This window comes from Acipenser ruthenus, chromosome 17 (assembly GCF_902713425.1).
Source record: "Acipenser ruthenus chromosome 17, fAciRut3.2 maternal haplotype, whole genome shotgun sequence".
NCBI lineage: Eukaryota > Metazoa > Chordata > Actinopteri > Acipenseriformes > Acipenseridae > Acipenser > Acipenser ruthenus.
The window spans coordinates 4,998,990-5,025,399 of record NC_081205.1 but is presented as its reverse complement, the minus strand read 5'-3'; the positions used below and the strand labels follow the sequence as shown (position 1 = coordinate 5,025,399).

General features: G+C 37.4%; 1 protein-coding gene across 3 annotated transcripts in view; it reads left to right on the top strand.

Annotated features, from left to right (window-relative positions):
- Positions 1-26,410, top strand: part of LOC117423027 (zinc transporter ZIP11-like) — a 138,750-nt gene that overhangs the window by 39,061 nt on the left and 73,279 nt on the right. For 2 of the 3 annotated variants that reach the window (XM_034038371.3, XM_034038370.3), the window contains exon 6: positions 10,515-10,653. In XM_034038371.3, coding sequence (XP_033894262.1) covers positions 10,515-10,653 — 139 coding nt within the window. The remainder of the gene's footprint in view (positions 1-10,514; positions 10,654-26,410) is intronic. The other variant, XM_058989842.1, reaches the window with a different exon arrangement.

Below are 26,410 nucleotides of genomic sequence, written 5' to 3'. Positions count from 1 at the left end.
TTGCGACTGAGATGTAATTACTGTAAACGACAGAATGTTGTTCGTTTGTGACATTATCTCCTGTCTCTGATGTGGCTCACACTGTGCCAGAAAAGTGATGAAGAGCTGTGCTTGGTATTATAGGGTGAATAACAACATTGTAGTACTTTTTGAAAGTCACCCTTTAATGGTCTGTTTTCAATGGATATCCAGGAAGAAATGTCCACAATCTCGACTCCAACAGGCATGTTTCTTTCTGTAGAGATTCTTGAGTTTCAGTACATCCATTAATTCAAGTAAATCAAAAACGAGTACAACTAGAAACGTGGCATACAATGCTGCATCCAAGACTCTGAAACACTCAATAGTGGAAAATGTATTTGTACATAAAAAAGGAACTTTGTAAATTCAAGGACACGTATTTTGACAATGTCTTTCTCAGTGAAGACTCAATGTACTCAAACACTTTGAATTTAAGCATGCAGTACTAAATTGGTAGTACAGTATTATCCAAAACCTGGATAATTTGCAAGTTCACCTTCTGAACCTAAACCTGGAGATTTCGCTCCCTTTTAAATTATTTAATTCAAAAGTTTCAAGAAGTGCTCCATGCCAAGGGATCAGAACTGAGCGCTCATAGACAACTGAGGCTTTAAGTTCCCTTCAAACACGGCATCGCTGCCTACAGTTGAATTGCTCCTGTGGATTTAGTTCCTCTTTTGGGTTTGATTGGCAGTGAAAAATTAGAGTATACCCCCCCTCCTTACAGTCTCCCTTGGGTTGAACTCTTTGAACCAATGCACTTGCCTGCCGCAGAAGCTCAGGTTGTCTTGCAGGTCACCAAGCTTCTCTAATTGGAGTGAGAAGGGTAATATGAAGAGCTGAAACCCCTACCAATGCACAGCTTAATATTTAACAGAGTGTTTGGGCATTTCCTTGCAATGTTTACTGTTAAATTAAGAGCTTGCCATCTGAGGTTAGGGGCTGTTGAATTCCAATAGAAATGGCCCTCCCTTAATACATGAATTCTAATTTTCTGTTTGACCCCTTTCAAGTTTTAAAACAACGTGTGTCATATCCTGGCTTGCATCAATGTCTTTGCATCCCTATACCGCTGTTTTAAAGATCACTAGTAAATAAAAAGGTAACCTTGAATTACACCCCACCCGTTCAGAATACAGTATGTTCTTTTCAGTTTCATGCATTTTAAATAGTTAGAATCCACCTCTGATCAATACACTGTCGACCTTGGAGTGGACTCTTAACCTGTAGCATTATTGCACGGAGCTGAGCTCAGATTAATTTAACACAGGATAAAATTGCTTCCACTACCTATAGTATAGGCAGTGCCTGGAGCAGATGGAAGTGATTTGCTGTCTCGGTTTTAAGGTTCCGTTCGAAAGAACTAGGGCTGCAATAGCAGGTGAGCGACAGCTGCAGATCCAAGATTGTGTTTGAATGCATGCACTGGTGATTCATTTGTATCCACAATCCATATTACATTGTGTTTATCTTCATACCATGTGGGGATTTTTTACATTTATTATGCCACGATACTGCTTTTTAAGTCTGTACAACATTAACACAATAAGGGCAATTAAGCACAAAAAACATGAAACGACTTTTAACAGCACACTGGTACAGTAAATGTAGAGAATTTTTTTCTTTTTTTTATCTCATCAAAGTAGAAAAAAAACATATATTCCAGGTTTCTGGGAAACGTCAGTTTTAGTTTGGTTACTTTGAGGATATCATATAGGTAGCGAGTTTCATGTTTGTAAATGGTACAGGAATTTGCCAATTACCTGTCTGAATAATTCTCGTCTCCTTATGCACTCCCATGATACGAACATGTCATTTCTATCTTTTACAGGCCCCACTCATTATGCCCAACCTCTAGAGGGAAATGGTTAGCCAGTTTCCACAGCAACTGTTGTCTTTTTCTTTGTCTTTTAATTCGTGATGGGTGAATATGCGTTCCTGTTTTCATTAGGCCCTGTGCTGTCACGGAGAACAAATGTGCTGCATTCAAGTAATTATTTATTGCCCTGGGTGTAAAAGAAATCTATTGATTTGCTAATACGCTATCTAACTTCTCAGGATGATTTGTGGGTTAGCTGTGTTCATTAGTAGTTTTGGTCCAGCAAGGTTGATTCCTTTGGAAATAGGTGTTCCCGTTTGTGATTGAATATATTTTCCTGCTTTTGATTATTAATTTATTAATTTGCAATATTCTGATTTTCTTCAAGGATGACTCTTACTGCTAATTAATTAAGAGACAACATATACCCTATGACTAATGATCTCTCTCGTAATCCGTATCAGATTTGTGCATCCAAATAAAAGTACAGACTTCATCCTTGGTGTGTGAGAAGGAGTAAAGCCTCTAACTTGTGACTTAAGTGTTTGTGTCTTTGAAACAGAAGTTTGATGGTGTGACTAAAATAGTATTTTTAGTAGAGGCTGCTATACTTCCAGCTGACTCGTCGTCCCCTTTTTCTTTTTAGCACTCCCATGTCCAGAATGGCTAGACACATGGCATTTTGCTACATTCATGAACGTAGCCACTCAGATTGCTGCAGGGTGAAGTTTTAATGTGTAATGCCATCAAGATGATGAATAGGGGACCAGTTTACCAGTCAAAGCAAGGTGCTTTTTCATTTTAGGTGAAACATCATGTCTAGCGTACCATGCGTCCAACTTTTTTTTTTTTTAATTGAATCAACCTCCTTCTTAAACCATAGGCAAGCTAACATGCTTAATTAAGAAAACAAAATGAGTACTGGGAAGTTTTTTATACGAGACCCATAATGGTCCTATTTGAGAAGGAACATTATAATTCCACTGAGCGTCAATGTGCTACAGCGTGACTGTTTAGAGAACACTAAAAGACTTCCAAAAATCATTCAACCCAAAAGCTTCCCTATTAGTCATTGTATTGTATTAAACAAAAACTGGATGATTACTACCACATATGGTAAAATTGCTTCTGACTACTGTTTGCTGCATTTTCTTTTTTTTCCCCCAGTAATAAGACTATTATAGTATGCTAAAACTGGACCCCAGTAGTTAGAATTAACCAAGTATCACCCATCGTTGCACGCTATACACACCATCCTAATAAAATGCATGCTGACAAGGAGCTGTAAAAAGAACATTTCCATTTAAGTACATTTAAATATCGCAGCAGGCTATCAATCCAGTGTCTTTCCTTTGTTTCTGACTGAAAAATTGACAGCCTGAAATGAATGAAACATAAGCTACGAATGTTTTGAGCAAGGTTCAGGTTGCGATCATGGCACCAACCGTATCACTTCTTGGATGGAAAGCTCTAGAATGTTATCCAGCCGGATAATAGTTAGGACTTTGGGGGCAGTACGTTGCATTAATATGTAAATTTGCCTGCTGTTGCTGAGTGGAGAGAAGGACCTAAGAAGCAACATGAGGTTATTGGAAGCAAGTGAGGCATTAAGCTTTTCTGAGTTAGACTGAATAGTGGAGCATTATACAGTACATTCCTATAGCTTATACTTCAACTAATTGAAAGAGCTAACTATCTGGACGTGCTGTCCAAATCTGGTCAAAATAGATATAGTCAATTTCTAACTAACATTTCCAATCTGTTTCATGTATCCATTTTATTTATCTCTTGTGACATCCAATACATTTTAATATGTCAACCAAGAAATAAATTGTAAAATAGTTATCAGGGCACAACACTGTAATTATATGAATGCTTGTACTAAAAATAACACAGTCATTCACTATCTGTTAAAGAAGGAACCTTTTGGGTAGTCATTTGCATGGTAATAGAATAAAGCCGGGTATAGCCCAGTTTCCTCCTGTAAGTGCTTATTATTTTGTCAAATAATTACTCCAGGAAATTAATTATCAACCACTTTTGCATGTTTGAATTTTAATCGTCCACACAATTATTTTGAGCAGCGGTTTCAGTTGTTGCTGTCAGAGCAAATTACCATCAGTACTGGTCTGTCTGTTAAAAAAAATAAATAAATAAATAAAAAAGCACATTATGTATTTAGTTTGGCTACGGCAATGTCTTCAGGGGTTAACTTGCAATTGACCAACACTTTGTGCTTTTAACCTTGTGTCAAACTGCTAAACACTCTGCGCTATTATAATTATTCTAAAGAATTTGAAGAAAAATAAGCTGTCAGAATGTCATTTCTTTTGATCGTTCGGCCACTTAAGCTGTAGTTACGTTACAGTTATAACTGAGTGCCGTACTGATTTGATGTCTGTAACTTTTTTTTGTTATAACTGGGTGTACAATTTTGAAATTGGCCCCCCTGTGCAGATTTCAAAAGAATACAAGCTGATTTCACTGTACAAACTGTATTATCAGGTCGCTTATTGAATAAGGTCATATTTCTTTGCAAGTCTATGATGAGTGAAAGCATTGTTGGAACTGTCCTGTCTTTTTTAGCTTCTCCTGTTAGGATCTCATTTTGGAGCTGTTGAGGACTGTTTGACAGGTTAGTGAAGTAGAATTACAGGATTAAGCTCAAACTGGCCACAGTAGAGTGACTCTTAAATACCAGTCGTTTTTGAAGTGCACCAAAAAACTTTCAATATTTTTTTAGTTGGTAGTAAAAATTTAAGGTTTAAAAACCCATATGAATTCTACAGAAATATCTCAAACAGACTTTAAAATGACTGCAATATATAATTGTATCGGCAGTCATACTGTCCAAACAAAAAGTATGGTAGATTGAATTAAGTTGATTGGAAATATCCATTAGTTAACTAAGGCCCAAGGGAAAGGGTTTGAAGGAAAACCTATTGCCTGACCTTAATGAGTAGATCAGTGTCTTTAAAGTTGGTAGCATATTAAGACAAATTGCTTGGAAGCTATCTATAGATTAAACATTGAGAATACTGATTACAAAGGTTTCTGTTTGAAGGAATGTACTGGTATATTGATTGTTCTTGTTGGTTCAGAACGTTGTGTATCATGTGCGGTGCTTATAAATTGATTAGATCATAGACTGTATCTGTGCTCATTTTACTTAAGATGGCAAGACCATATCATTTTATGAGTATAGCCAAGGCTTAATCTCTGGTATTTAAAAAAAAAAAAAAAACATCGCTGTGTACAGTATGTGCTGGCTTCAAAGGAAAAGATAAGGGACTTCAAAGATAGTTGTGTTGAAAGGGAAGCATATTACATTTTTTTAAAGTAATTAACAAAGATCAAAATGTGTTATTTGTCACAAAAAAAGTAGTTTTCTTATACGCCTCCTCTGAGTTTTGAAATAATTTTGAATTCAGACCTGTTAATTCATGTGTATTTAATTACCCCTATTCATTCCACATTCCTTTGTTTCAAATGATATTGAAAACATGTAGAAGGCATGCATTTATACTCTCGTGCTCACCCACCAGGGGATTATGAGATGTGTTAATTAAACATTGAAAGAGAAACTTAATAGGTTATATACAGTACTATATACTGTAACTATTTACATTTCCACACTACTTAATTTCTTACCTTTTAATGTACTTTTGTAAAATAATTTTAAAGCTGTTTCTGCTTAGTTCATTATTAACCAGACTTGCTAACTATTGTGACTATTCTTCAGAATAGTTTTTAAAACATGGGGGCAGCTTCTAAAATACTCCTAAAAGTTCCTTTCCCTAAACAAATATTTATTTAATATTGGACAACAATAAATACATTTAAAAAGACACTTGTGTTGCGACATTAGTCTGCCAGTCTGTTATCATGATGGAGTATTAAACGGGTTGAGGCTAACTCCTTCTAGGTCATCATAACCAGAAGCTTTGTGTAAAGAAAGTTTTCAATGTGGGAAACTTCTGTTGAACTTGCTCCAGCAGGTTGAAGATTGCTAAAATTAATGGGGGTCATTAAGCATAACAAAGGCTTTGGATACATGCAAGTCAATGAATATCGCCCTGTTATCCTTGACTTAATAATATCATCAGTAACTTTGACAAGTAGAGGAGCCGAAGACAGAGACAGGTGAAAAAAAACCAGATAGGCATCATTATATATATATTCTTGGCTTTGACAGACTAGAGTACAAAGGTTTTCTATTCTACAGAGAGATTTCTAGCAAGGCTGCAAGAGTAGATTTGGAGACATACTTACTGTGGTTGCAGTAGTCCGTAAAGGACTAGATAAGGACAACTGATGCTTATTATTGGGTTGGCCCACCATCTCTGTCCTTTAGATTCTGTATAAAGTTTACATAGTCTACTTCTGTCCATGAAAATGATTCCTAGGTATGTGTACCCCTTCAATGGGACACATCGTGTCTTCTTTCTCCATTTAACCCATTATTTGGCACACACAATGTTTTGAACTTCTGCATGTGAGATTCGGTGCTCTGAGCTGTAAGTAAAAGGTCTGGGCGTTGTCACAAATTCATACAGATAAAGCAGTGTAGTTAATATTGGTCAGAAGGTGGTGCTGTGGTTCTTCATCAAGAAGGTACTCTACTTACCACGCAGTGCCATGTGGACCTTTATATACTTGGGCTCTGGCCTCCCGCATCTGTTACATTTATGACATTTGGATCGTAATAATTTCAGGAGTACAGCTGTGACCGAAGATCTAAGAACAGTATAACAAAAACACCAAGAAAAAGATCCAATTAGAAACTGGAGGGATAGCATCCATCTGGATACTTGTTTTCTAAATACAGTCACCTCAGAATCAGGGTATTGAGCAAATCGAAAATGCTCATTATCTTGTGCAGGTTTGAATATGCCAATGTGCTTCAACCCAAACAGATTGAAGATTTATAAATGCAGTCAGCACTGAACTCCATATGCCATATGCCAGTGTTCTAGAATTATTGTACCTTTTAGTCATACATTTATATACACGTTGAAGGCGCTCCTGATGGCATTATCCTACATTTCATTAGTTTTAGCTTTACTTCCACAGTCTCCCGTTTCAGTGTGAGATGTGCTTCCTGCTCGGTTGATTGGGATAAGTAATCTACAGTGCTCTACCAAACAGTGTATTGTTGGAATCAGTTACAATTATTGAAAGTTTGGCCGTAACCCTTCATAATGTAACCTCACATTTTCTTTTATCAATGCGTCATTTATCTTCAATGCTTCATTTTATAAATAACCAACTGCCCCAAAACCTGTTGGCTAACTGGCAGATTCAGTGTGCAGTTGGCTGATGGTGAGTCACGCCTTATCTTGGAGCCATGCATAGCGCCACTAAGATATGTTCTGCAAGCTGTAGGTGGACAAGAAGGCAATCTGTTCCCTCGTGGTGGAGTGAAGAGCAATTGATCTGCCTCCCACTACTTAGAGCAGGGATCATATCCAGAAAATAGTATTGCAGGTTTCAGGGAGAATGTGCTGAAGATATTTGAGGGGGGGGGGGGGGCACATCATAGAGAGTTTAAATAAGTAATTAAAAGCAAATTTAAAAAAAAAAAAAAAAAAAAAAATGGTGCCCCCTTTCTCTGTGCCTGGCTACAATACATTAGCATTTAACTCTACAAACAATCTTTATAAAGGAAAACATTTTGGTGCTCAATTTATGCAGTGTTATTATATCAAAACCCACCAGGATTGCTTTGTTGTTGTGTGTTTGGAAGCCTCATTAGTGAGATCCCTGGAACCCTGGATTGTCTGATGTTTGGAAAAGGGAAGGTGGTCTGTATTGATCAAGGGAAGGGCAGTTCAAATTGTGTGTAATTATTCACCTCCTCTCTTGCAGTTCATGCATTAGGTCCTCCCGGCACAGTTGGTCTTTGGGGGTGGGTGGGTTATTTCTAGGCAGGTGGGAATCGGAGATTTCCATGTATTCTGTGGTTTCCTTTCCACGTGAGCTGCCTCCACAAGCAGCCAAGCTTGATGGTGTTCTAGTTTGTTTAAAGACTGTGATAATCTCCAAGGATTGCCAGTGTGTAAATGGGATTCATGTCTTGTGTGGAGAATTGCGTGTTCCTATGTATAATAATGAGACTATGCTCCTTAGGGCTGCAGAACAGGCCAGGCTAAATTAAGTCACATTAGTTAGAGGGATTATTTCACACACAATCCATTATGGACTGAAAGACCCCCCACTTCCCCCACCTCCCACTCTCACCAATTTAAATTTATGCTCTTCTATTGATTTAAGTCTGACCGAGCATTCAAACCGTGTTATTATCATTATTTTTAATCTGGTTGCCATGTGAGGAACCTTAGTAACATGGAGACGGATTGAGACAAATGTCAGCTAGAACGGTGCTGTGGTTTTTAGCTGGCTATTTTGAGCCCTGGAATTTTAGGGGCCAGTATTGGAAAGTGCAGCACCATTTGTATCAGGTCTTTCAAGGATATAAATAAAAACAGCATTTCAGCAGGCACATGCTACATCTCTAACAGACTGCATCCTTCAGTTAAGTTGGGGATGTGTTTTTGTTTTTTCTTCCCATCACAGTAAGTATATTGGACAGCATACATCTCAGTTATCCTTCCTTTTTATACCTCGGCTGCCTACGTAGTGTATACTATACGCGTCACCGATATGTCAGATCATTGTTTAACTCTGCTTAATATTGCTAAACTTGACCCCTGGTGCAGTTTCAGTACTGCTTATTAGCAACATTTTAAGAACCTGATGTACTAATCTGTCATATTTTGTAAAACAGTTAAAAGGTACTGCAGTATGAAATGCATATGGAATCAAATGCTTCATCACACCTCATACTGTATGTCAAGGATCATTGTTTCAGTTTGGTGCTCTGGACGAAAGGATGGACAGGAGGCGGGCTAGAAAGAAACAGATGTACAAATATGAGCAAACGGGCATTACCAGTGTCGCTGGGCCACAGATATATTGCTGATAATACAAACGGATGGGAGACTGACACTATTTCAATTGGAGTTGTAATCTCTTGAAGGCTGTGTGCTGATGTGCTTTGACTGTTCTGGTCCTGGTGGCAGTGAGCTTCATCTTTCTCATCATTTCCAATCATTCCTGACTGAATCGGGTTTGTGACACAAGGTCTCCTTGTTTTGGAATTTCTTTTCCTTTTAACCTTCCTAATCTTGGTTTTCACGGTGCGTGGCTGTCTGATCTGGGTCATGACTGAGCTCCAGTCATATTTCCCCACAATGCGCCGAAACAGAAATTGCTGCTGTGGGTGCTTCTCTGGTCTCGTGTGGTGGAGGCTTTGCTTTGGAACACACCTGTCAGGTATACTCATGTGACGAACTGAATCTCCGCTTTTAAACTGCTGCAGTAGCTGGCTTACAGCATAAAATTACCATAAAAATATAAAATCTTCAAAATTCAAACATCATCTTCTCTGAAACCGCTTATCCGATTGAAACAAAAATTGGAATAAAGCATCTCGGCATGGTCATCTGTTACGCTTGTTCAAGGGAAGTTGCTACTGTGAAAATCATGGCGTCCATGCTGCATGACATCATCAACATACGCAACTGGCTATAAAACTGCCTATAACTTCTTATCGGCTGCACCAAAACACACAAAATTTGACACGGATGTAGAGGACTATGGGATGTTGTGTCGTGGTCAATGTGGCGGCCTTTGGTCACATGGTCACGTGGCAGCCATCTTGGATTTAATGAAAATTTTGAGCAATTTTCAAAAGTCTTCTTCCCATGAACGGTAAATAGCACAGCTGTGAGAAATTTTGTTCAGCGTGCTTTAACCAATGCGCTTAAATTTCACGGTAACTGCTTGGAAGCCGTAAAGTTGCTCGCAATTCTAGTAAATATTAAAACTGGTTTTCAGCTTGAACTGCTTTCTCCACTGGGGATTGTGCTGCTGGTGACATGTACACTTCATGATATTTTGGAAAAAAAAGCTATTGGCCTATTTGACTGACAGTAGGTCATTTGTCATTGAAATACCCTTTGCTTGTTTGTATCAGAATTAAATATTAGCTATCCATACTTATACCTGCACCTGCTGCTGACAACATTCATCTCAATGATGCTTCTGCCTTCCTGAAGAGATGTTAAAGGGAAATGTTAATTCAAAATCTAACTAAACATGTCCTGATAAGCACAGGTACCAATATGGGCCAAGGTGTCTTCTATTTGCCAAAATGTCTACTTTAGGAAATTAGAATGGGGGCTTCAAAATAAGTATCCTATTCTAGCCCTAATCTGGGATCTGACGATAGGTATCAGCATTGCAGACTTTCATTATTGCTTTTTAAAAAATAAATATATATGTAATTCAAAACATTTATCAACACAATTATAATTACAATCACAATTACCTACTTGTACCTCAAAATTGTACTGTATATGGTATAGAAGATTTCGTCATGGTGCTCCATGAAGCCACAAACTTTGGAAATTCATAAATACTGAAAAGATTTGAGGTCATGGTTATTCTATATTTACTTTGATTTTTCTTTTGACTTTATAATGTTACATTTTTAAATATATAACATTTGCCAGGAATTCTGAACCCTGTGTATATCTCACCGGTCGTTTTCTGGTTCAGTGCAGTGAGTTCATTTGAAATTTACAACCCTGTCTGTGTGCTTTGTTTTCAGGGTGCCGGCGAGGACCCCCATTTAGCCTTCGCGTTCAGTCAGGACCACAAGCCATCCAAGGAGAAGGAGGACCCAGCCTGCCTGCAGACTGACGACCAGGAACTATCTATCAGGATAGGTAGAACCGGACTGCATTCAGGCAAGCATCCTGTCATATACCATCGTACCACAAACACAGAGGGAATTCAGGGACACCAGTCAGCCGCTGCCCTAGTGTTATTGCGCGGGCACGGGTTTAATGTGGTTGATTTTTCAAATCTTCCAATGCAGGTTTTTTTCTTTGATGGCTTTTTCTTGGTTCTTCTCAACCCAATCAATCGGATGATTCTTTCTTGGTTTATCATTTTCTTTTTTTTTCCTGCTCTTGGGTTTTTTCAGTTTATCTCAAACAAATAGGTTGGGAATTATCTTCTTTTTTTATATCAAAGATAACAGGAGAATGAAAGGGAAAAACATTGTTATGTTCTTAACTGTCAGGCTGTTGTTGCAAATGTTTTTTTGCAGTAGATGAGGAAAAGAAAATATTAACTGGTCTTGTGTTAACTCACAACGGACTGGTTTCCCTTCTTCATTAGTTCAACTAACACACCATTATTTTAGAACAGATAGAACTGTTCAGTAAGGAATTTGATACTTTAATAATTGAGTAGGCTTTCCTTATCCAGTAATCACAATTTGAGTGAAAGAATTTCCCTAGTACTGATATTCTGTTAATTTAAATTAATTTGTATGGTGATTTTGGAGATTAATCAAAAAGGTATTTCAATGTTTGGTTCTATTCCTTAAAAGAATATATATTTTGGTGCATGCTTTCAATATCGGGGTTCAGAATTTGAGATGTATTATGGTGTATACCACGAGACCTGTCAATTAACTCAAAAATGCGACTTTATATCATCTACATTTTCTTAATATTTAATGTCTAGCCTTTTTGATATCATGTTATGTGTGTTCTCATTAGAGAGTCATACAGAGCACACATTCAGTATTAGCATTGTGTACAGTAGGTTATGTAAAGCACTTGTTAAAATTAAACAATTGTTGCGCAGTACTAAATTGAATGCTGCAGGGATCATTTTCTTTTGGGTAGTTGGGCTTTCGTTGTAAACTGGTTTGCCAGGCACAGCAATCTCATTAGCTCTGTGCCTTGAATCAGTATTGATAGAAATGGCCATTTTTGTAATACCAAGCATGGTCAGTACAGGTTTTCGAATCGTTTAGCCATGGTTAAATGCCAAATTCTGAACCCAGTGACCTTTTACTACAGGGTGCGCTTTTAATACTCAATTTCTGAACTAGCATTGAAATTCTTCAAAAGATGGAGTGCCCCATTTTTATTTTGATATTTTGAAAAGACTGTTAATTGCTGTCATCAAGGACACATACAAAAATATTGGAAAAATGGGACACTTTAGCCTTGTTTCTATTAATAACGACTGCTTTTACACTACTGGTGCTGTGGAAACCGAGCAAGCAAGATCCTGTTGACGCAGGTTGGAATACTTCTGAGACTGCAGTGTGAAAAAATATGAACATCTAAAACAAAAAATACTAAACTCAAGCACCTAGCTGCACATATAGTGGAGAAAATCTCTTTCACATCTTAAAACATTATAGTCCAAGATAACATGGCTGTTGTGGTGCAGTGAAGGATAACCTGGGGGTCCAGCAAATGCAAATAGATCAAACGCCAGCACCAGTACCTGTAATCTGCCAGCTCTTTAACAGCGATTGGTCTAGAAAGTGGAAATAAGTCATGATGAGATTCATTTCTCAGCCATCAAAGACTGCAACTTCATAAATAGCTGAAAAAAAAAAATTCATTCATTCATCTTTTTGTCTGGTATGTTACGTGGTATATGAACTTGGATGCATACTAATGCCTTTGTTGCCTTATTTCACTGAGTCTCTCAAATTGAAATGTCTTTAAAAAAAGTTTAATATAATGTTCTTCAGATGTGTGGAAATGCCGTTTTGCCTTTTCCAATAGGAGATTCAGGTAAGGGCTTAAAGAATGTACAACATTATATATTCTAGAGCTGTGGGCATTCTCTCTTTATCCCTTTTAATAACCTTCCAGTGTATGCAAGTAATGTATAATTTGTTTTTGGGGGGGGTGGGGGGGGGGGGGATTTTACCTTATTGATTGCGAGTAAGGATTTCCCACACTAAACATTATCTATAGCAACATTATCACTGGTCAGTTTTTTTATAGGGGTGTTGCTTTTTATATGCACATATTTTTAAAACTCAAAATGAAAAAAATAAAATGCATTTGCTTCAAAGGTAACACAATCCAAGCCCCTAAAAGATTTTCATTTAAATGATGATCTTGCTCATTCTGATAAAGAAGTTAGAAAATGGATTAAAGCAAAAATGGTTTAAGCTGCCAAGTATAGTTCACAGACAGTGCGAATTTATCACGGTAATAAGGGGAGTGATTAGTGTTCCCACACACCCTACCTCTAATTAAAAGCAAGGCTTTATCTGTGCTTTTAACAGGTCATCAATGTGAACACACAGCTGAGCAAAATAAGAAGGGGGTATCTATCCCTGTAAAATATTACCATCGTCACAGACAGTCGCTTTAAGTGGCTGGCACCTAGCATTGTAAGGTTGTCAAAACTGAATGATTGCTGTTTGAAAAATGAGCCCTTAATTCTACCATTAATAATGGCAACGCATTGAGGGCAAAATTGTTTGGATACATCACAGGATAATGAGTTGTAGTTTGTGTTTGAAAAAAAAAAAAAAAGGATAAGGCAGACTGCCTGAACAAAAACATATCTCTCCCGACAGCTGGTAATTAGTCGTTTGTTCTGATGTTTAATTAATCGCAGATTGTATGCTATGGAGGATTCTGTAAAGCCATTACTGTGCCATCCACCAGAAAGGTGGCTTCCTTCTGTTGTTTTCATTTTTAAACGCTGTGGCAAAATGGGGTAGCTTTGACACGCTTTGGGACCTTTTCCACTGTCTTCTTGTGTAAAAAGGATAGGATGTAATAGGACCATGCCTGTATATAGATTTACATGCAAAATAAACAAACAAAGGGCCTAACTCCTCCAAGGATTCTGGCATTCTGGGGAATGTAGTTCTGCAGCAAACCCTGGACTACATCTTTCCTCCCCTACTCTGCAGCAACACACCAAGTGAAAAACAGTTGTCTACAGGAACGAGAAATGAGACGCAATGGATAGCTGAAGAAAGCAAAGATTGCTTTGTGTCTAACTCTGATGAGCTACAAATATTTAACGTGAAAGTGTTCAATCATTATTTCTCTGTCATTGGAGCTCTTGTTATTGTTTCACGTTTATGTTCAAAACAACTTCAAAGAAACTACAGTAGCAATATTGTAGTACTCTTCAGAGAAAAACCACTCGCCTCCTAATTGCTTCTTTGATCAGTTAATACGTCAGTGGCATAGCATGCAAAAAGCATCGCTGTTCATTTTGAGTGTGCCACAATTTCAAATACATTATGTATGATGTTTCGAGTTGCTGACCTAAATGGATGTTGTTTTCTTCACTTCAATATTTATAATAAACTGCAGATGTGTGTATTTTTTATAGTCAGACTAGTAAAGGAAATGGATGCACCCTTGTACATTAAGGTATCGATCACTCTTGAAAAATGTAGAAATCATTGTACAAATTCTATTCTTTCAGAGGTGCAGCTGCTGTTTGATTTATTTTTAAATGTATTTGAGCTGAGAGCACTCTGATGCTGAAGTCCTTGTTACTTGAAGAGACAGCAGCTGTTTGATGTGGAAGCCAATATTATAAAACAAGCAAAATAGTGATGGGGACAGTTAAGTTTTTTCATGCTACTGTACATAGGGCCAAACACTTGTTTTAAAGTAGGACACACAGCTTTCTTCTCTATCTGCATTGAGTACAATGCAGTTCCAATGAGTTGAATGAATGAAAAATTCGAGACTTCTGGTGGATAAATAATCATACTGTTTCTGTGGCTTTTCATGCTATGTTGGAATAAGGCACCCATTACACATGAGTTAATTGTGACACTTGACATGCATCACAAAATAACTATTATATATATTAACTGGTTCGGTAATGTTACTAAGGGGCAAACCAGATTAGAAACTGGAGCGAGAGAGATGGAAGTCAGGATGGCAGCTGATTAAAGGAGAATAACTTGCAGGTTATTCAAAAAGATGTGAAAAGTCCCCAGTGTCACTGCCTGCTGAAGGTTAGGGTAGCTGCTGTCAGAAGACGTAAGGTTCATAACTATGTGTCTTGGGTTTTCAAACAGGTTCAAATAATTTCTGGTTGAATATTTATAGTAAGGTAGCTCGTGTTTAATTGGAAAGATATGGCTGTTAGGACTGATCAGAGATGAGACGTGTGTATGTGCGCGTTCCTCTTTGTTCAGCACTGTAGAAATGATGGCTTTGTACTTTTGTCTTGAGTAGGGCTGCCAAAAGATTAAAAAGAGTAAAGTGTTTTTTTTAGTTGCTCTGCTGTTGCTGACTTTTTCAAGCATATAAAATTGCTTGGCCAGGCTGGTCTTGGAAGTGAGATTTGTGTTCCCACGTAGTTCTCAAGTTCACAGTTTTAATACTTAATGATCATTGCTAGTTGAATGACGTGGGAGTTGTGTCTGCGTTTGCTATCTCTATCAGTGTCTCTTCCTCGTGCTGTAAACAGACCAGAATCAGAAGTTTTTGATTTGAAATAAAGGAAATTATTTCTAATTTGTGAGTGCGGATCTTTTTTGGATTTCTTTATAGTTTACGTTTTGGTCTACACACCGTAACAAACACCTTTGTTTACAAAGCGCAGGGTTATTTTGCTTTTTTTAAAAATAATTTTTAGGGCCTTGTCCTCTTGAAATGCCATTTGATTGATTTTTTAAATTGTATGTGTTTGCTCTAAAAAAAAAAAAGGTAGCTCTAGTTAGCTATTCGTTCTCTCTCACACTTGTTTTCTCTGTTTTCTTTTCATGATAAAGCTTAACCACTGCTCTCACGGGGATTGATAGGGATTCCTGAACATTACACTTTTTAACAAACTGTAGTTCAGTATGAATATCAAGTCAAGTGATAACAAAACAAAATTTCTTTCTCAACACAAACCCATTCCTACTGTTGGGGCAAGATCTATATGTCAACGTTTGTTTTAACTGGCTTTGTATTGTAGTTTCAGTTTAAATGTGGTGGCAAAACTAACTTTGTACCATATATTTTGAAGTGCTGTATTCAGAAATTTAAGTTGAACAGATGACAGATAAGATATCAGTGATATACACATACCTCTTAATCTGCTTTCCTGTCAGACTGATTTTATATCTATCTTTTATATATAATAATGCAATCAAACTTTGCTGTTTAAAAGAACAATGTTGAGGTCAACTGTAGTATTGAAATGACAGGAAGGCATTTCAGTACAGAATGTAATTTCTAATTTTTTATAAAAACATTAACAAATTCTGTGGTATGTAGTTAATATCTTTGTGTTAAAATTCAAGGCCTCCAGTCCATTAAGCACAAGTCCACCACATAGCTCTCAGCAGTTTCTCTATTAAATAACTTTAACTACGTTATAAGGAGGGGGTCTAGTTTTCTAGATTCCTCTGTGCTCCATTTTGCAAGGATCTTTGGTGTATTTTTTTGCATTACACATGTGCAGTCTGTTAACAAGGGGTAGCAACATTTTAAATGTACTTAAATCTTGAAAGGATTCTCACAAAAAATGGGAGACGGATGAAACAATTAAAAATGTGAACTCACAAGCTGCTTGTGACAGTGAAGAGCTGAGAATCTGCATTGGCATCTCTCTCCTACGTTAACAGAGTCCCAGATGGTTGTTCAGGATTCATCAGTAAGCAGCTCCTGGTTTAACTATCTATTGGGTGAGCTCTAAGTCCAGACCGCATGGCTTGCATGATGCTGAATACTATGTACATTATGAACTTTTAAAAATCCTTTTTAGAATTTGTCTTCATTTTAATATGAAGGTCTAGGGACATGAAACTTAAAACTATCTCAGTCTCTATTGTTTTTGTCGTACAAAAATGTATTACAGATCAGATACCCTTTGCGTGTAACGTGAACCAGCTTTATATGACAGAATTTTTTTAGTTGGTTAGTTATTCTTGACACACATCTGTTCTTGTTATTTGCCAGATCAGTTCACAATTTAAAGTACTGGTGACCAGAAAAACACTCAGTGCAAGTTAAAAGTAACATTATCAGAGAATGAATATTTTATCTGTTTTAAATATGTGACAATGTAAGAAGGACATTGTATTTGTTAGATAAGTCATTCTACCATGTTTTGCTTGTGTTTAGTTTCATTCTAGTCCCCAGCCTGCACTTACAAAGGAATTCTCTTTCCTCCAATATCTTAATGTATTTAGTACTAAAACTGTGTTGCCAAGAATTATTGTAAAGTACTTAAACAAATCCGGGACACAATTTGGTTGAAAATGTTCCGTGGCTTTTGGGTGACGTGAACACCGAAGGCCTGTTCTCTGCGCTTCCACTGATGAAGTAAACACATCCTTTTAATTCTCCAGGCCTATTTAAACAAGCACCTGTTATGAATTGTGCATGAAGTCTGTACAGCAGTTTACCTCAAATATACTGTCAACGCCTCTCTGTGACAAGTCTCATCTTGCAGCAGAGTGGGTCATGGCAGGGAGCATCTTATTTAACTTTTTCTCCAATTATGTGGATTCCAATCACATTTTAATAAGAGTTTGACATGTTATTCAAAGGAACCTTTATACGCTGGAAATTGATCTTGTCGTACAGACAGATATAGTTTCCGTCAAGGCAGAGGAATAGATTACACCTTTCAAGTCCTATTTATATCTTATTTGTGTTTGCAATTCACAGCACTGTCATACAGTTAATGGTCTAAATTATATATTTGTTGTGCTTTTGTTGATGTTTTGCTTTCATTTGAAGTATTGTATACATTATATTCAGTGACATGAGTTCATTGGTTATGTATGCAATAAGCCCCATCGACTGTACGGATGCCTCGGGGCGTTGTGCGGCACAAGATGAAGTCGAGTGCCTCCAAACCCTGAGAAGTCTATATATTCAACGTATACGGACACCCTGAAGGGCCTTATTGCATTTATAATCCAGGTAAAGCAGTGGATTGTCATTAGGGCAAAAAATGATTTTTTTTTTTTATTAAATATCCTTACGCTAATAAAGTAGTCCCATTTATAACTCTGAACTACACACTAAGTTAAGCTGAGTATAATAATTAAATTAAAACATATAAAAGAAAGTACATCTTTATTTCTGATATTGTGTACGTTGCCATTGAAAAGATACACAAGAGGGGGCGCAGTTGAGATGACATGAGTTATTTTTTCTTTTCCTGTCGCTCAGTGCAGATACACTGTTTGAGCAAAACAGATGGGAGGAATACAAATTCAACGACGTCTCGGATTTCAGTAATTTTTTAAGGCCTGTGTCAAAGAGGAGTGGATAATGTGCAGAAGTGTCTTTCTGTGTTTTTCTGTAGCGTTTACAAACCGCTAAAAATACATTATTTGAAGTGACAAAGTCGGGGGTGAGTGAGTTTTGCATCCAAATTGGCATGTCTACTTACTATTTATTTTTTATTTTTTTTTTTGCTGGCAATTGAACTCCTTCAAGCCAGAACTCTGCCATGCATAAGGCATTGTGGGAAACTGCTCTATCTAGTCGAAGTGCAGTCAAGTCACACGCAGTGACATCACATCAGAAATATTGATTGAACTCTTTGTGGTGATTTGACCATTTCATTTCTTGCGAGTTTTAATGAAAAATTATGGTGGTATGAAAACCTTTGTTGCAAGCATTGGTAAGATAAAAGCTTGGGAAGACATTTCAAGTGTTTAGTTTAAAAAGGTTCTTTGATGAAAGTTGGTTGTCTTTTAGTAGCCACGGCTTCATGAATATTAATAAACCAAAGCTGACAGTTTAAAAAGTGCTAAAAAAAAAAGCTTCACTGCTTTTTGCAGGATAATTAAACTAATAAGCAGCATAAAAATGATCTTCGCGTGGCAAGAGTGATAAGCCTTCTGTTGAATTAAATAAGGATCACTTTCAGGTGTTAAAATAAAAGTTCTTATACAATGAGACATTTACTCTTCTTCCTGCAGGAAATTAGGGAGGGCTGCACAATTATTTTCCTTTGAAAGCCTTTTCCACTTTTTAAAAGGTGATTATGGATTATATGTGGGAGATGATGTAGAAAGACATCAAGAATCAAGGTATTGGAAAATTAAAACATGATGAAAATACAGTGTTGCCTTTTTATACTTTCGAACAAAGCTCCAGAGCTTACCCATTATAGTGCCCCAATAAGCTGTACACATTGGCACGCTCATGTGTTTTTACAAACTGACAGCAGTTGCTTCTACAATAGCATATATCTCATAAACTGTTTGAGTGTTATGGGACCTCTTCTGGCATAATGGAAGGGTCCCCTGTAAACTAATAATAATATTTTGTGGTCAAGTGATGTTTCTGGGTCAAAAACACAAAATATGTAGAGATATTGACTTTACTTTCAGTACTCAGCTGTGTTCTGTGATGTTAGTCACCTCATCCAATAAAATATACCTGTTCTGCAGACACGTTTGGTTTGTACCCCAATGTATTGAAAACCAATTCCCATCCATTCTTTTCCACACATTTTTTTCTCCTTTCACTGGTTCCCCGCTGATCTTTTGTTACACATATAGTTTTGAATATGAAATGAAATCTGATTAAATAACTCTGCCTTGTTTAACTGATTTCCTGCAGAACTTTAATATCCCTGTTTACTTGACTATAGATGGGATTCAATTAAAAAATAATATAATCTGTGTTATTTCCCTTTTGTATGTTACCAATCCATCTCATGCTTGCAAAAATGCAGAATAACTGTGTGCTGATACACAGATTTTTGCAGTAGATTTTGGGGGTTAAACCTCTGCCAGGCAGGAATTCGTCACGATTTTACCGCATTGATGTTTATTCCAGTTTTAGAGTGGGAAGCCACTTTGCATTGGCTCGGCAGACAAAGAAAATAATGTACTTGGAATTAGTCTTTTTTTGCCAAAGATGTGTCGCTGCTTATAGGAAACAGATCATCTTGAGTAATGATGGAGGGGGAGGGTAAAGGCTGTTGAAACAAAATAGTCCTTTATTTCTGAATAGCTCCATGGAACAGGGAAATAACTTGGATGATAAAGTAGCATTATATTTAGCATGTTTTTCATTGTGGCCTTACGAATGACATCAAAGGCTGACAATATTCCCCAATCCATGTACTAGGAACAGGAGTATAGACGTGGAACATTCTGTTTGACAGAGGTAATTACGCAATGTGGAACAACACATAAAAATAAATAATTTAAATAAATAAATAAATAAACTAGCTGCCCTGAAAAAAAACGGTGGCAGGGGAAACAGACGATTCATTTGGGGTTTTTTTTAACCTTTGTGATAAAGGTGTTTTGTGACTGGTAAACAGTTTAGGCGTCCAGTGGAATAGTTTAAGGAAAAACTAAGTTGAGTTTAGCACTCCATGTGGGAGTTATGTTTTGTTTTATTTATTTATTTATTTATTTTTACCAGTCATAAAACACACTTAACACACACAGGTTTACGCAGTACCTCACGCAGACTTCCCAGTACAAACATTTTGGTACCTGTATATACCTGCCTGCTAGTTACAGGCGGGTGCCACCAATTTAATTAAATTAAACAAGTACAAACACATCCACACACACATTTATCTGGCAGGGACAGAAATAAACCCTATCCCTGCCAACCACCAATACATTTTTTTCTTAAGTTCTTAAGCTCTTTTTTTGTTTTGTTATATAGATATATATAAGTAAGATGTGTCCTGGAAGCTGAAGGTTAGTTTGGACTGACCTGTGTTTGAATGGTTTTGTTTCATACAGTCCTCATTATTAGGATTGGTTTGAAGCTCTGTGGTTTTATTTTTTACAGTCATGTCTATTAGGGAGGACAAGGTTTAGACATGATGCAAAAATGATAGCATTTTACCTTGTCAACTTTATCAGAGGCTCGCACATTACAGCCTACGAGAAGTGGCTGAATTAGAAGGTTTTGTATGGTTTGATAGACACCTTGAGGCATTCCTGATAATGCAGAAAGCACATTACTGTCACTCAATTACATAGATAAGCCTTCAGTGTCTACAGAGTCTTACTCGACTAGCAGTCTGCAAAATTGAAGAAAGAACCTTCTGCACATATAAGCCGGATGTATTCTTTAAAATATCCATGCTTCAGCTGTCACGCCCTTAGAAAACAACTAGAATATAAGCATTGTACCAATCTGCAACAGCTTCTTTCAGCCTACACAGAAGCACTTTCAAATTCTTTACAGCTAAACTTTTTAATTTTTTTTTTTTTTTTTTAATAAAGTCACATAAGTCGAGAACAACCAGGATTCCCCAACTTCACAGGAGAAATTAAAGTCACGTTTGTGTCTTCAGTGGACGTGACCTCTTCACAGGCCAAGCAGAGGATCTGTCCAGTGAATAAATCATGTCTCACCTCCTGTATCATTCCCGAAAAAAAGTCATAACAAGACTCTACTGTATTTCAGCATGTCCAAGTTTGAGGCTCCCATCTGTTAGAGCAAATTTGTTGATCGTCTTTTTTGGATTAAGCACTAGAAATGTGTGCCTAAAAAGGGCATGGCCATTTGTCTGTGTGAATGTATGGACTGCTCAATAAGCATTTGTCCGTGTGAATGTATGGACTGCTTAATAACCCTCCAGCAACTGTTAAGATAGGTTATAAATGCAGAACAGTTGGGGGTTGAGCTTTTGTTGCCAGTTTTCTTTCTCCACTCACATACCTTGCTTACTAAGTATCTTGGTGTCCTGGAATACATAGAGTCCCAAATGCCAGCAGATGATTTTGTTTTTTAAATTCCATGCAGAACAATAGAAAAATAATTTTGTGTTGCTGAAATCCAGTGCCTTATTGTATATACATATAAACAAATTGTGGCTGTCCACATGGGAAATGAATTAAATAAATCACGTCTGACCTGAGATGTGTGTGTGTGTGTGACTCCTACATCAAGCCAAGGTGTGGGCATTCAGAAAGTGACTGCTGTCAGATATGTGTGCTTTTTTATTTTATTGACTTGGCAATGAAAGCGGTAAACTAACTTTAGGAAGGCAGTGAGGAAGAAAGGCATAATGATAATATCAGTCTAATGGGTTTAAATGGCAAATAAATGGACCTCATTCAGAGCACATTTGTTAGAGCCTGGAGTCAAAGTGACTGGCGCTTCCAGGAATACATACATTTAAGCCATTTATCATAGCAATAGACCAGAGAGCCATAACTAAGCCAGAGGACTTGCAAGCAGTATGATTTAGGGTTAAATGTCCAAACTGATATTCTAGTTTGCTTCACAATGATGCAGTAGATAGGTTGCAATGGCAACTTCACTGTAATGTCAATAAGTTGTTCTGGTTTGAAGGCTTGTGTCCATGTAAGCAGGCTGAAGATGCCACTGAGTATAGAAAAACCTAACAACATTTCCAATAAAGCTCCATTGTTTAGTATATTGCTTTATCACACAGGCTTGTGTTTCTGTACCTACAATACCTGACGGTTTGGAGGTTGTAAAAACAATATGTCCTGTTTGGTGGGTAGGTCTGCAGATTCCACATTGTGCTTCTAGGTTTATGGTGATGTTGAACTTCAGTAAACTTGTGAAGGTGAAACTCTTGGAAGTTTCAACATTGTAAAAGCGTTTATATTGTATATGCTTACTGTAGGGTCACAGTTGCCTAGATTTTCTAAATTCCTTTACTTGATAAGTACAAATTCCCATTTTATTTAGGTTAGAAATCCCAGTTTATAGCATCAACGTCCATGAGGTGTCCCATCAGAGGTAAGTGCAGGGACATTGAATACACTGAAGAACGCGTTTTCATTTCGACCCACCAGATCTTCCAGTTTGTGCAAGGCAGTTTAGATATTGGACAGGGGAATGAGTTAAATTGCAGTGACCCTGTAGGTCTTTCAGCGGCATGAAAATAAAACTGTTGCGTTGAAAAAAAAATTTTGCAACAATGCAGAGCGTAGGATATGCCAACGGAAATGTCAAACCTGCTGTAAAAATGAAATCTAATTCAAATGTTTTTCTCATGTGTATCCACTGCCCACACCTCCATCCATTCATGCTGTCATTAAGAGATGTCATGCGACACCAATTAGCACTGCCCCAGATACAGAGATATTAGTTCCATGACGTGTTATTAGGATACATGTTAATTGCACTTGCTTCGGGGGAATCTAAACATCAGCGCAGTGGATCAATTGACACCTCCGTATCCCCTGCACAGACAACTGAATAATTACCTACCTGACATTTTGGCCTCACAGCTTGTAATTAACCCCCTGCATCAGGCACAGTCACCCGCTCTCCATTAGCAATTCTGTTTGTCCGTTTACCGCTTTCAATTTGCACAGCCCTGGAATCAGGGAGCAGTTCAGTAGCTGTCGGTCTTCTGGCTGGGGACTGTGGCCGCTGGAAGACAGCTCCATCCCGAGTGCCACATTTCTCAAGTTAGCAGGATAATTGATAAGAAAAAAAAACACTACTGCTTAGTTATGTAATAAAGCACCATATGGAGTCTGCTTTTCCTCTCCCCAGTTAACATTAATCAGTTCTCTGCATTCTGCAAATTGATATTACCAGGAAATGTTTCTCAGTTTTACGTGGAGTTTTGCCTGCAGTTTTGCGTGGTGCTGTATGAAGCAAATGTGGATTAATGAACAATTTATATACAGTAGTTGCTCTTTTCTAAACTTTAATGTATATGATGTCTTAGAATGTCCAACAAAACAGTAGCTACACCAGTGTACGTACCTTAGTCTGATGAGCATGAGAAGGCAGAAAAATAGCCATGACAATTGATGGGGCGATAACCAAAATCCGAATCAACGTCAGGGTTAAGGCTTGGTGCTCGGTCAAAGCTTTGCATCTTTCTCTGAGGTTTGAGAGCTGCAGTCAATCAAAATGACTGGCATCTTTAATAGTGAAGAAGTGGTGTTATTCTCATTTGACCAAATGCACCACCTGTTCCAGATGTCTGTTGTTAAATCTTAAAGACATATGAATGCCATTTACAAACAAACCAAAACTAATTAAAATCAGACTTATTTGACTTAAAATAAACCCCAATCTCTGGATATTGTAAATTAAATCACAAGAGATCTGAATCTGAGATCAGAATGACTGCTTCTTTTGTGTGCCAGTCTAGATAACATACTATAAAGCAGCTCACATCTTATCTTCCCAGAGCTCTAACACCTTGGTGGCTGATTTCAGCACCTTGGACAGCAACCCTGTGCATTATTATTGAGCAGGGGGAGCCATGTTTAGGACCTGGTGCCTGTGATAATCTCTGATTTGGAACAGTTTAAACAAAAAAAAAAAAAAAAAAAGTGTACCGTTATAGCAGAACAACATACTTCTGATAGCTTCTTGCAGTCAAATGTGCGTGTCTGTGTTTTTTCTGGAACCAGATTGCTTTAAGATTAATAGTTTGTTTGTAGTACTGATTGTAATCTTTACCATGCTAAAAATGTTTGTTTTTGATACTTTAAATTTAACAAAGAATCAGCAATAACCATTAGAATACAAATACAGCTGTGACTCACTGGTTTACATAGTGATCATATAAATATGATCTTGATATTCGGTTTATATAGATACATTATACTGTTATAGTTCGCATTACAGGTCAATTTGGATGACTCGGGTTTGGATCAGATGCTGTCTGCTGTACTAGATTAGGAAGACAGATGCTAATGGGATGGAGACAAAAGAGATGCTGCCTCCCATCCTTATTTTATAGTTCTTCTCCGTTGGACACTACTTGAAATAGTGCCATAGTATCTTTTAATGTCCAAAAAAGTTGACAGGACCTCTATTGAAAGAATGGCACCTTCAGATGGACAGCACTGTGCTGGCACATTGGTGGAGTTCTGACCCAGGGAAAACGGTGCCCCCTACTGGTCATCAGTGCCAGTTTACTCACTGAAGCAAATAATGTTAATTCGAGGTCTCTTGTAAATCCTTACTAGCCCCAGCTCTTCATAGTTTCTGAGATCAGATTTCCAGACTGTATGCCAGTAATCAGCGGTTTTAGTGTGGCTGCTATAATATTTTATCTTGACCATCTAAATCATATTGGCTCCATTTAAAATGGACAGTTCATATATGACAGTAATCATTTGGGTATTCAGTGTTTTAACCAGTTTCATCATTGTTTCATCATTTTGTTTAAACAGTCATTTACTGTTTATACATTTTCAGTCACAATTGACTTGGTTATGAATTTATAGTCATTTCATGTTGTACTCATTTTGGTTTCACATACAGTATTCAACTGCAGTGGTTTCGCAGTGCAACACGATAATGAACCTTCTTAGAAATATTGAAAAAATCAATGGCATACCATCTCAAACAGTTAAAAGTTTAGTAATAAAATACAATGCCGTTTAGGATTTTTCCGATTTACCATTTGAACATTTAAACTTTAAACTTCAATAAAAAGAGCAGAAAGTGGATAATCACAAGCCTTTTTTTGTATAAAGTAGCTCTAGGGTGTGAATTAGACTGATTTAATTAGCATAATGAAGTTGTCTTCTCTGTCACCTCCAGGAATTCTCCTGCTTTTATGAGGTAGCCAGGCTCACTCACATTCGAGCTCCGTTATCAGTCTGTTGCAGGAGGGGAGATGTAGCCGACTGTCCCCTTTATCTGATTCTGTGGAAGAGTTAGTGAGCTAGGGGGTGCTTGGCTTGATAAATGGTTCTGTGCCTTTTTAGCTGAGCCTTTGAGCAGATCTTAAACAGTTTTTGCACAAAACCACCCTGCTGCCTCTGCCACTTTACCCTTACAGTACAGTGGTTTTTAAAATAGTACTGCTGTACTGGGGTCCCCAGTTCAAATCCCCACTCAACCACTGACTAACTGTGTGTGACCCTCAACCTCCTTGTGCTCCGTCTTTCGGATGAGATGTAAAACCAAGATCCTATTGTAAGTGACTCTGTAGCAGTTGCTGATGCATAGTTCACCCCCTAGTCTCTGTAAGTCGCTTTGGATAAAAGCGTCTGCTAAATAACATAGTATAGTACATATTGAAGGCATAAAAAATTCTAAATATTTTAAAATAAATATATCGTAAATATTTTATATTATATTAAATGTAACATGTATTGGTATTACTACATTCAGGTTAGTTTACACATCAAACAGATAACACAGTGCATGCATAGTACTGCATAGAGTGATTTAAAAAAAAGATGAAAAAAGTGTGTTTTTTAAGAGAGGCCTGGAATCACATTCCTGTGTGCAAATGAAGCAAGGATTTGACAAAGTGAACCCTAACCAATACTTTAAGCGCAGCACAGAAACCAGGACACAGTCGGAAATGAAGTGGAGATAGACTTAGGAGAGATGGTCGGGGACAGTTCTTTACACAGCGGTGAGGGTATGGAACGGGTTATCAAGTCATATTATTGTTAATAAGATCCATTAAAACTTGATTTGAAAATGTTTTGAGATCCGTCAGCATAAGCAGAAAGCCCCGAACAAGACCCCACAGAATGACGACAAGCATCATCAATTGGTAAAAGCACTTCGTGAAAGAGTGAAAGGGTTAGAGAATAGTGCTTACACTTTGCATATTTCGAGGTGTTTTCTGCCTCACGTAAGAGACAGTTACAGTTCTGTAATCCTTCCTAATATGATTCCTTCATGACGTTTTGTTATATTACATTTCAGGCTAGATAAACACCACAGAAAGCATTAAAACAATAGAGAGAGGATTATGGTAACAACGGAGGTGACTGCTCCCTTTGGCAATATT